Raw genomic sequence first — 11805 nt, forward strand, 5'->3', positions numbered from 1 at the left:
TACGCGGTAATTGGTTCCACAAATCAACAACCCTGTTACTGAACCAGTATTTACCCAAGTCTTTCCTAAATCTAAATTATATTGGATCTCCCTTGAACACATTGTGGAGATAGTGGATAAGTGTTCAGAGTATGTTAGTGAACACGAGTCTGAGCCACCAGGCTGTGTGGTGAGGCAGCTGGTTATCTTAAGGCAACATCTATGCAACATTTAATCTCTTGTGAACACATTGAACAAGACCAAACACAATATGAACACTCAGTTCATTAGCTGGTATTAAACTATGTAAATACATAATGTGTCTTTAGAAATATGTGCTCACGTACTTGTACTCATCTAGTTGTGCTTGAGGGGGTTGAGCTCTGGCTCTTTGGTCCCGCCTCTCAACTGTGTGTCTGTGTCTTTAGGTAGAGAGATAAAGGGGGGTCTTTGTGTGAGTTTATACATATGAGTAATATGTATCAGGGAGGAGAATGAGATACCTGTATCATCACACAGCTAGACATGTATCCCAACCCGGGGTTGCGGAGTACTCACGGGAGAAGAGGAAGAGTCAGCCATTTGCTACGCAATCTCAATTGTAAACCATATGTGGATGACCAGGAAGGTATCGGAGAAGGTAGGTTATCTTGAGGTTATCTTGAGGTTATCTTGAGGTCATCTTGAGGTTATCTTGAGGTCATCTTGAGGTCATCTTGAGGTTATCTTGAGGTCATCTTGAGGTCACCTTGAGATTATCTTGAGGTCATCTTGAGGTCATCTTGAGGTTATCTTGAGGTCATCTTGAGGTTATCTTGAGGTCATCTTGAGGTCATCTTGAGGTTATCTTGAGGTCATCTTCAGGTTATCTTGAGGTCATCTTGAGGTCATCTTGAGGTCATCTTGAGGTTATCTTAAGGTTATCTTGAGATGATTTCGGGGCTTAGCGTCCCCGCGGCCCGGTTTTTGTTTTAAATGTTTATACAAATATGTGTGTCTAAGTATGTATTAACACGATGTACTGAACGGGGTGAGAATAGCTTGAGCTACCTCATCCCTTTGTGTGGATTTTACCTCAATAAACTTATTTCAATTTCAATTATACAAATATATGAAATGAGTTACAAGCAGATAAAATCAACACCTTATAACTAATCACACAATACGTTTGCAACAAAATGGACAGTGAATAGTGCAAGTGATAAGAGATTTAGAGATTGCAAAGAGGCATAGATTTAGCTATTAATGGGGTGTACTTAGAGATATCTTAAAGAAAACAGTATCAAGATGATTGTAGAAAACGTCTAAGAAGGGGAGACTAACCTTGTTGTATTTAAAGGAAGAGAGGAAGCCAATGGTAATGTTCTCTCTCGAGATGTTATTCCTGGGGCTGAGGTAGTTATTGATGTAGAACTTCTGCTTCTTGGAAGAATTTTCCAGCTGTGTTGAGCTACATTTTTCCTCAATGGTGATGTTCTTCGTGGCGGCGTTGGCGACGGAGGAGACGTAGCTGAAGGGGAGTCTGGAGGAGGTCGAGGGCAGTTCTGAAGTAGCTGAGGAAGATGCTAGAGAGTGGAGGTCAAAGGTTACTGGCTGACTAGGACGGCCTGGAGGTCTGCCTGACTTCTGCGACGGCCAAGAAGCTAAATAGAACGCGTCAGGCTTTGAATAAATAGCTTTGGCATTGCCTGGTCTTAAGTCCTGCTTCCAGAGGGAGTTGCTTTTCTCTTTCAGGATATCGGAGTTGATTTCCCCGTAGGAGTCCCTCTGTATGGAGGAGCAGAGTCCTGAGTCCTTGAAGACTATGGCGGTGGAGAGTAGCCTCAGTAGCACTGTCCAAGTCATGTCTATGACTTAATATTATTTGCTGGTTCGCCTCCTTGCTAAATCATTTTTTAATGAGCTGTTTGGAAGGGGCTTTCAGAGGTCTTGTCTTTGATTATATATATATGGTCGTTGGAATAAATTGCTGGATTTTTTTTTTCCAATCAGACTTTTCGTAGAAAAGTGGATTGCATTTTCCCTAACTGTTTTTTTTTTTAGTATAATTTTTTTATATATTTACATTTCCAAAAACTGAGTTTCTTGCTCACATCTTAAACTCACAGCAAACATTAAGAAAACTTATCTTTGTCTTACTGGGCACAATAAGTACTCACTAAACACTTTTATTTGCTTATAATTATCTGTTGTTTTGCACTTTGATAATCAATACTTTTCCAATTTTCTCTCACTTTTCAAAAACACACAATTTTTATTTTCCTTGAAGACACAAGATGAACACTTTGTTTCTTAATCAACCATCTTAATGCCGCTCCAAACAAAGCAAGAGACTACATAGAAATCTGCTAAATTTTCACAGTAACGAGGTTATCGCGAATAACCGAACTCAATTACGGGCTCACCATAGCCCGTGCTACATGGACACTTCCTTCTGAGCAGCTGAATCGAAAAAAAACAGCATGCTATATGTTATCAGATAAGCTGATCATATATGTATATATATATGTGTCCCACTGACATATTATTTAGTCGATTGCATTTTACTGTCGTGGTTGAGTTACATGAATGTTTTAAACTATTTTATCTCCTGAGGAACCAATTATGTTCTTGCAGAAGACTTGGAGAAAATGGAAAGTGACAGGAAATAGAATGATGTTGCTTTAAATTGTCTTGTATCTTGGCTTTATATCTTAAGTTACTCCCTTTGTATTATCTTCGTTATCTACCTTCCTCCTTGAATGGTCACGAAGTTTCCTCTCACCTTAACTGGTGGCCACAGGAGTATTGACCCTCCTGTCTCTCACAGAAGTATTGACCCTCCTGTCTCTCACAGAAGTATTGACCCTCCTGTCTCTCACAGAAGTATTGACCCTCCTGTCTCTCACAGAAGTATTGACCCTCCTGTCTCTCACAGAAGTATTGACCCTCCTGTCTCTCACAGAAGTATTGACCCTCCTGTCTCTCACAGAAGTATTGACCCTCCTGTCTCTCACAGAAGTATTGACCCTCCTGTCTCTCACAGAAGTAGTGACCTTCCTGTCTCTCACAGTAGTGACCCTCCTGTCTCTCACAGAAGTAGTGACCCTCCTGTCTCTCACAGTAGTGACCCTCCTGTCTCTCACAGTAGTGACCCTCCTGTCTCTCACAGAAGTAGTGACCCTCCTGTCTCTCACAGTAGTGACCCTCCTGTCTCTCACAGAAGTATTGATCTTCCTACTTCTCACCTAGACACAATCCAAAATATTTTCTTTAGCACTTAAATGAAGTAGAATATCTCATTTAAGTATCTGATTCTAGACAAGTTTCTTCTTCATATATCTATAGTTCGTTGATATATCTTTTGCTATATCTTACTAAATTAACATATATTGTGTTGAGTTTGTCGTTGTGTGATAAATGCAGCGAACGTTATTTGGGGTACAATTATTTTCTCAGGAATTTCGATTAAAATGTTGTGGTGGCTTACAGGTTAAGTTGTAGCGATGATTGCCATCACTTCAGAGCGTGTTTAAGTGTTGCTGGAACACTTAAAATACTTAATTGGTGATTATTTTCCCTCCCTCAAGTCGTCTCGCGTCTCTAAGTTAAGATCTGGTACACTTTATTCACTCGTCCTCTGTACAGGGTTGTTCAGTTCACTTAAAATCGTTTCATTCTTGTACTTTAGAAACGTTTAAACACTTTAAACACGACGTTAACTCAAGTGTTCTTCAGCTAAGAATGTTGGCCGTATTTTCAGACCTTCTGCAATCCGGAACTAGCATGGCTATTCAGCAAACACTTAGTTTCTTAATTAATACTGCAGGGGGTATAAAACAGCTTGATGGAGACTTAGGTACATTGGAAAATGAGTGGCTGAGGTGGTTTCTGCTTGACTGTTTGATGGTACTTGACTGTTTGGCGACACCTGACTGGAGGTAGTACCACTAGGTATCGGGAGATCTTGGACAGGTGTAACTGTATGGTACTTAACTGATAAAACAGATCTTTGACTGCAAAATCCTGAGGTATAATAATTACACAGCAATGTGTACAGTCACTGAACAACCAATTGAACTGAGACTAACAGGCCAGATACTGCCTGGATATACTTATTAACTGGTCACAATTAATACGTAGAGAGACGGATAATTTAATATAAATTTATGAACGAATGTCTGTCTTAAAATAATTGTTCTGAGTATCAGAAAATTGTTACAATTGGTTTGTCAATTTAGGTAACAGATTGTGTTGCAACCATCACAATCACATCATCTGGGGGTCACTGGGGGGTCAATTACCTGCACTGCTCGTCAACTGACCTTTGACCTTTCAGCGTACTGTCCGTTTACCCTTTTTTCCTGAGTCCTATTTTGTGTGTGTTTCTAAAGACTTCAACTTTTCCTCTCCAAGACAGGAGAAGCGAGGCAACTTTACCATAAAATGATTTTCCTCGGAGATTTTCTTTCTGTTTGTGAGTCCTGTTTGTTCTCTTTCTGTTTGTGAGTCCTGTTTGTTCTCTTCCTGTTTGTGAGTTGTTTTTGTCCTTTTCACACGATGACAAACTTAGTCGATTTTTCTTGTGACATCACAAGTTTGAAGTCTGTTCTTCTACCTCCACATAAAACCTACAAACTGAGTAAGAAAACTCTTCTTATCTCGATATAAGAACTATGTCTTTTTCCTCCTCCACAGACATGTGACACTTATCAATTGTTCCATTTTCGAACACGTTCCGAACCCTCTTTGCTGTAATAGTTGCCTTACCTGAAGCGTTAGCTAGTCTTCAACCTAACTACCTGTATTTTACAAAAGCGAAACAGGAAATCTTACCCACACGTGATGAGTTTCTGGAGAGGTTTGTTTGTGTTCCAAAAAGAGACGCAGTTCCCGGTTAAATTTCCAACGAAAGAAAATGGTTTGTCGTATCGTATCGTAGTGGCCTTGAAGGGGTGACTGAAGATTGCTGGCTCAGGTAGCAGCGGTTTCATAGGTTCCTATATCACACCACGGTCACGAATGCTATATCAGACCACGGTCATGGTTCCTATATCAGACCACGGTCACCGTTCCTATATCAGACCACAGTCACGGCTGCTATATCAAACCACGGTCACGGCTGCTATATCAGACCACGGTCATGGTTCCTATATCAGACCACGGTCACCGTTCCTATATCAGACCACCGTCACGGCTGCTATATCAAACCACGGTCACGGCTGCTATATCAGACCACGGTCACCGTTCCTATATCAGACCACAGTCACGGCTGCTATATCAAACCACGGTCACGGCTGCTATATCAGACCACGGTCACCGTTCCTATATCAGACCACCGTCACGGCTGCTATATCAAACCACGGTCACGGCTGCTATATCAGACCACGGTCACCGTTCCTATATCAGACCACAGTCACGGCTGCTATATCAAACCACGGTCACGGCTGCTATATCAGACCACGGTCACCGTTCCTATATCAGACCACCGTCACGGCTGCTATATCAAACCACGGTCACGGCTGCTATATCAGACCACGGTCACCACTCCTATATCAGACCACGGTCACGGTGCCAGAGCTCGTCGACCATTCCGTGGACATATTCGTCAACTGATGAATACAGCGAGAAACGAATCTGTTGGCAAATGTTATCTTCTTTGCTCAATACTTCGTTTCATTGACAAGTTATTTTCGAACTTTTTACGATGTGTTTGTTGAAAGACTGTTGTTTCTGTAGTTTATGAAGGCTAAAGTCTTATTCCTGAAGCTTATGGAGGCTAAAGTCTTATTCCTGTAGCTTATGGAGGCTAAAGTCTTATTCCTGTAGCTTATGGAGGCTAAAGTCTTATTCCTGTAGCTTATGAAGGCTAAAGTCTTATTCCTGTAGCTTATGGAGGCTAAAGTCTTATTCCTGTAGCTTATGGAGGCTAAAGTCTTATTCCTGTAGCTTATGGAGGCTAAAGTCTTATTCCTGTAGCTTATGGAGGCTAAAGTCTTATTCCTGTAGCTTATGGAGGCTAAAGCCTTGTTCCTGTAGCTTATGGAGGCTAAAGTCTTATTCCTGTAGCTTATGGAGGCTAAAGTCTTATTCCTGTAGCTTATGGAGGCTAAAGTCTTATTCCTGTAGCTTATGAAGGCTAAAGTCTTATTCCTGTAGCTTATGAAGGCTAAAGTCTTATTCCTGTAGCTTATGGAGGCTAAAGTCTTATTCCTGTAGCTTATAAAGCCTAAAAAAAATTCCTGTAGTACACAAAGATCTTAACCCACAGATTTGTTAAGGAAAATGTTGGTGTCGAGGACGACTTGTGTGAGGGCGATGACGAGCACCAGGAGGACGAGGGCGGCCAGGAGGACGAGCGGCTCCAGCATCTCCATGACAACGTTCAGGTGGCCATTGTGGGTTGGTGTTTTTCAAGACTTCGACGGGGCCGCGGGAGGGCTGGGAGAGAGTCACCCCTGCGAGGTGGTGCTTTTTCGTTTTCTATATTAAGATTCCCCCAACTTGTTTTGTTTACATCCAGGACCACGTGGCTTTGTTTTGATTTTTTGGGTTGTGAAGATAACCTGCAAAGTGGTTTGATATATCAAATTTTCTTATATTATTCCCTGTTTTTTTATCTTAGCTTTATACACAATCTGTTTTGGGAATATTTTCGAGAAATGTAATTATTTTTGTAATGTACATTTTCGTGGAGTTTAAGGATTTCTAAATATATTTTTATCTGGTTCCATGGGAGTTTTATCGGGAGTGTTGCAAACTTGAGCAGACGTTGAGTGTATTGAACGCAGACAGCGGAAAGTGTATGGAGAAGATATGGAAAATTTTCCCTCTCATAAGTTTATTATAGTTTCCCCTGAAATTTCTTCCCAGATGAGCCGCAGAGAGTAAGCACACAGAAGGAGCACTGGTTCGAGGCCTCGTCTGCTTCTCCTGCTGCTACTACTTCTGCTTCTCTTCCTGCTGATATTCCTGCTTCTTCTCCTTCTCCTCTGGCTATTGTGTGGGTTCTCGCTTCGCCTTTGCTTATCCTCTTTCGCTTTTCCACCTCGTGAATCTGCAAAGAAAACGGAACGTATCATATATTGGACCCCATATATGGCCGAGATTGTGTGAAGATGGAGATTGTGTGAAGATGGAGATTGTGTGAAGATGGAGATTGTGTGAAGACTGAGATTGTGTGAAGACTGAGATTGTGTGAAGACTGACATTGTGTGGAGACTGAGATTGTGTGAAGACTGAGATTGTGTGAAGATGGAGATTGTGTGAAGATGGAGATTGTGTGAAGACTGAGATTGTGTGAAGATTGAGATTGTGTGAAGACTGAGATTGTGTGAAGACTGAGATTGTGTGAAGATGGAGATTGTGGAAGTGAGATTGTGTGAAGATTGAGATTGTGTGAAGACTGAGATTGTGTGAAGACTGAGATTGTGTGAAGACTGAGATTGTGTGAAGACTGAGATTGTGTGAAGACTGAGATTGTGTGAAGACTGAGATTGTGTGAAGACTGAGATTGTGTGAAGATTGAGATTGTGTGAAGACTGAGATTGTGTGAAGACTGAGATTGTGTGAAGATGGAGATTGTGGAAGAGTGAGATTGTGTGAAGATTGAGATTGTGTGAAGACTGAGATTGTGTGAAGATTGAGATTGTGTGAAGACTGAGATTGTGTGAAGACTGAGATTGTGTGAAGATTGAGATTGTGTGAAGACTGAGATTGTGTGAAGACTGAGATTGTGTGAAGACTGAGATTGTGTGAAGATTGAGATTGTGTGAAGACTGAGATTGTGTGAAGACTGAGATTGTGTGAAGACTGAGATTGTGTGAAGATGGAGATTGTGGAAGAGTGAGATTGTGTGAAGATTGAGATTGTGTGAAGACTGAGATTGTGTGAAGATTGAGATTGTGTGAAGACTGAGATTGTGTGAAGACTGAGATTGTGTGAAGATTGAGATTGTGTGAAGACTGAGATTGTGTGAAGACTGAGATTGTGTGAAGATTGAGATTGTGTGAAGACTGAGATTGTGTGAAGACTGAGATTGTGTGAAGATTGTGATTGAGTGAAAATTGAGATTGTGGAAGAGTGAGATTGTGTGAAGACTGAGATTGTGTGAAGATTGAGATTGTGTGAAGATTGAGATTGTGTGAAGATTGAGATTGTGTGAAGACTGAGATTGTGTGAAGACTGAGATTGTGTGAAGATTGAGATTGTGTGAAGATTGAGATTGTGTGAAGATTGAGATTGTGTGAAGATTGAGATTGTGTGAAGATTGAGATTGTGTGAAGACTGAGATTGTGTGAAGACTGAGATTGTGTGAAGACAGATTGTGTGAAGACTGAGATTGTGTGAAGACTGAGATTGTGTGAAGATGGAGATTGTGTGAAGACTGAGATTGTGTGAAGATTGAGATTGTGTGAAGATTGTGATTGAGTGAAAATTGAGATTGTGGAAGAGTGAGATTGTGTGAAGACTGAGATTGTGTGAAGACTGAGATTGTGTGAAGACTGAGATTGTGTGAAGACTGAGATTGTGTGAAGACTGAGATTGTGTGAAGATTGAGATTGTGTGAAGATGGAGATTGTGTGAAGATGGAGATTGTGTGAAGACTGAGATTGTGTGAAGACTGAGATTGTGTGAAGATGGAGATTGTGTGAAGACTGAGATTGTGTGAAGACTGAGATTGTGTGAAGATGGAGATTGTGTGAAGACTGAGATTGTGTGAAGACTGAGATTGTGTGAAGATGGAGATTGTGTGAAGACTGAGATTGTGTGAAGACTGAGATTGTGTGAAGACTGAGATTGTGTGAAGATTGAGATTGTGTGAAGATTGTGATTGAGTGAAAATTGAGATTGTGGAAGAGTGAGATTGTGTGAAGACTGAGATTGTGTGAAGATGGAGATTGTGTAAAGACTGAGATTGTGTGAAGATTGAGATTGTGTGAAGATTGTGATTGAGTGAAAATTGAGATTGTGGAAGAGTGAGATTGTGTGAAGACTGAGATTGTGGAAGAGTGAGATTGTGTGAAGACTGAGATTGTGTGAAGATGGAGATTGTGTGAAGATGGAGATTGTGTGAAGATTGTGATTGAGTGAAAATTGAGATTGTGGAAGAGTGAGATTGTGTGAAGACTGAGATTGTGTGAAGATGGAGATTGTGTAAAGACTGAGATTGTGTGAAGACTGAGATTGTGTGAAGACTGAGATTGTGTGAAGATGGAGATTGTGTAAAGACTGAGATTGTGTGAAGACTGAGATTGTGTGAAGATGGAGATTGTGTGAAGACTGAGATTGTGTGAAGACTGAGATTGTGTGAAGATTGAGATTGTGTGAAGATTGAGATTGTGTGAAGACTGAGATTGTGTAAAGACTGAGATTGTGGAAGAGTGAGATTGTGTGAAGACTGAGATTGTGTGAAGATGGAGATTGTGTGAAGACTGAGAGTGTGTGAAGACTGAGATTGTGTGAAGACTGAGATTGTGGAAGAGTGAGATTGTGTGAAGACTGAGATTGTGTGAAGATGGAGATTGTGTGAAGACTGAGATTGTGTGAAGACTGAGATTGTGTGAAGACTGAGATTGTGTAAAGACTGAGATTGTGGAAGAGTGAGATTGTGTGAAGACTGAGATTGTGTGAAGATGGAGATTGTGTGAAGACTGAGATTGTGTGAAGACTGAGATTGTGTGAAGATTGAGATTGTGTGAAGATTGTGATTGAGTGAAAATTGAGATTGTGGAAGAGTGAGATTGTGTGAAGACTGAGATTGTGGAAGAGTGAGATTGTGTGAAGATTGAGATTGTGTAAACATTGAGATTGTGTGCAGATTGTGATTGTGTGAAGACTGAGATTGTGTAAACATTGAGATTGTGTGAAGATTGAGATTGTGTAAACATTGAGATTGTGTGAAGATTGAGATTGTGTAAACATTGAGATTGTGTGAAGAGTGAGATTGTGTGAAAACAACAATATGCGATATTTTCAGTGTTCATTAATATACGAAACTTTACAATAGCCACACTTACACGGGCCAGACATTATAACACTATCATGATATGTTCTACGAACCCAAATTTTCACGAAATCTTTAATTTCTCTTCATCATGCACTCAAAATACAAGACCTGCTGTTGTTGTTGTTTAAGATTCGCTACTTGGAACAAAAAGTTCAAAGTAGCACGGGCTATGGTGATCCCGTCGACTGGTGCAAGACCTTTACAACATCGATAATAAATGAATAAAGCAGCGACAATACGACCCCCCCACGTCAGACGACCCCCCACGTCAGACGACCCCCCACGTCAGACGACCCCCACGTCAGACGACCACCACGTCAGACGACCCCCACGTCAGACGACCACCACGTCAGACGACCCCCACGTCAGACGACCACCACGTCAGACGACCCCCACGTCAGACGACCCCCCACGTCAGACGACCACCACGTCAGACGACCACCACGTCAGACGACCCCCCACGTCAGACGACCCCCCACGTCAGACGACCTCCCACGTCAGACGACCCCCACGTCAGACGACCCCCCCACGTCAGACGACCCCCCCACGTCAGACGACCCCCACGTCAGACGACCTCCCACGTCAGACGACCCCCACGTCAGACGACCCCCCCACGTCAGACGACCCCCACGTCAGACGACCACCACGTCAGACGACCCCCACGTCAGACGACCCCCACGTCAGACGACCACCACGTCAGACGACCACCACGTCAGACGACCCCCACGTCAGACGACCCCCCACGTCAGACGACCCCCCACGTCAGACGACCCCCCCACGTCAGACGACCCCCCACGTCAGACGACCACCACGTCAGACGACCCCCCACGTCAGACGACCCCCCACGTCAGACGACCCCCACGTCAGACGACCACCACGTCAGACGACCACCACGTCAGACGACCTCCCACGTCAGACGACCCTCACGTCAGACGACCCCCACGTCAGACGACCCCCACGTCAGACGACCCCCACGTCAGACGACCCTCATGTCAGACGACCCCCACGTCAGACGACCACCACGTCAGACGACCACCACGTCAGACGACCCCCACGTCAGACGACCCCCACGTCAGACGACCCCCACGTCAGACGACCCCCACGTCAGACGACCCTCACGTCAGACGACCCCCACGTCAGACGACCCTCACGTCAGACGACCCCCACGTCAGACGACCCACCACGTCAGACGACCACCACGTCAGACGACCCCCATGTCAGACGACCCCCATGTCAGACGACCTCCCACGTCAGACGACCCCCACGTCAGACGACCCCCCCACGTCAGACGACCCCCACGTCAGACGACCCTCACGTCAGACGACCCCCACGTCAGACGACCCCCACGTCAGACGACCCCCACGTCAGACGACCCCCACGTCAGACGACCCCCACGTCAGACGACCCCCACGTCAGACGACCCCCACGTCAGACGACCACCACATCAGACGACCACCACGTCAGAAAGAACCACCGTCACAGAGCCTTCAGTCTAATTAAAAATTGATTTCACGATCGAACAATTATTGTTCCATGGTCATAATTGCTTACGTATCCAGATAGTATATATTATCTATAGTATATACAATATAAATACTATAATATATATTCTAGAAAATATCTAATATTCTCAGTCTTTGTTCCTTGACTCAGTTTAAAGAAGATATCTTGGAGGGAACTGAACGTCGCCGTCTTAAGAAACAAAGGTGTCACGGGTCTAGATAACGAGTCGGGAGCCTTCAGATATCCTTCAAGATGTCTTGGCTAAGCTGTCTGAGGCAAAAGTCAAGAGGTGATGGGGCAAGATGGCGTCTGGGAAGACTAGAGAGAGAGGATTG

The 11805-nt window shown here is 43.3% G+C and overlaps 3 protein-coding genes across 3 annotated transcripts in view; 1 reads left to right on the forward strand and 2 right to left on the reverse strand.

The window, feature by feature from the left end:
- Positions 1-3639, reverse strand: part of LOC138363954 (receptor-type guanylate cyclase gcy-8-like) — an 80126-nt gene extending 76487 nt beyond the window's left edge. Inside the window, exon 1 of the mRNA XM_069323409.1 lies at positions 1303-3639. Within this exon, the coding sequence (XP_069179510.1) occupies positions 1303-1824 (522 nt within the window). The 5' untranslated portion in view covers positions 1825-3639. The remainder of the gene's footprint in view (positions 1-1302) is intronic.
- A 3397-nt stretch (positions 3640-7036) lies between these two features.
- On the reverse strand, positions 7037-9763 carry LOC138363956 (mucin-3A-like). Its single transcript, XM_069323410.1, has one exon. It carries the CDS (start codon positions 9761-9763, stop codon positions 7037-7039), a length of 2727 nt encoding a protein of 908 aa, XP_069179511.1.
- A 1193-nt stretch (positions 9764-10956) lies between these two features.
- LOC138363957 (uncharacterized) lies at positions 10957-11463 on the forward strand. Its single transcript, XM_069323411.1, has one exon. The coding sequence runs from the start codon at positions 10957-10959 to the stop codon at positions 11461-11463; it is 507 nt and encodes a 168-aa protein (XP_069179512.1).
- Positions 11464-11805: the final 342 nt, after the last annotated feature.

This window comes from Procambarus clarkii, chromosome 12 (assembly GCF_040958095.1).
Source record: "Procambarus clarkii isolate CNS0578487 chromosome 12, FALCON_Pclarkii_2.0, whole genome shotgun sequence".
NCBI classification, from domain to species: domain Eukaryota; kingdom Metazoa; phylum Arthropoda; class Malacostraca; order Decapoda; family Cambaridae; genus Procambarus; species Procambarus clarkii.

Bases quoted from the DNA above. Each gene is read 5' to 3' on its own strand.
- LOC138363956 (XM_069323410.1), bottom strand. From the start codon at position 9,763: ATGTTTACACAATCTCAATCTTCACACAATCTCACTCTTCCACAATCT.
- LOC138363957 (XM_069323411.1), top strand. From the start codon at position 10,957: ATGTCAGACGACCCCCACGTCAGACGACCACCACGTCAGACGACCACC.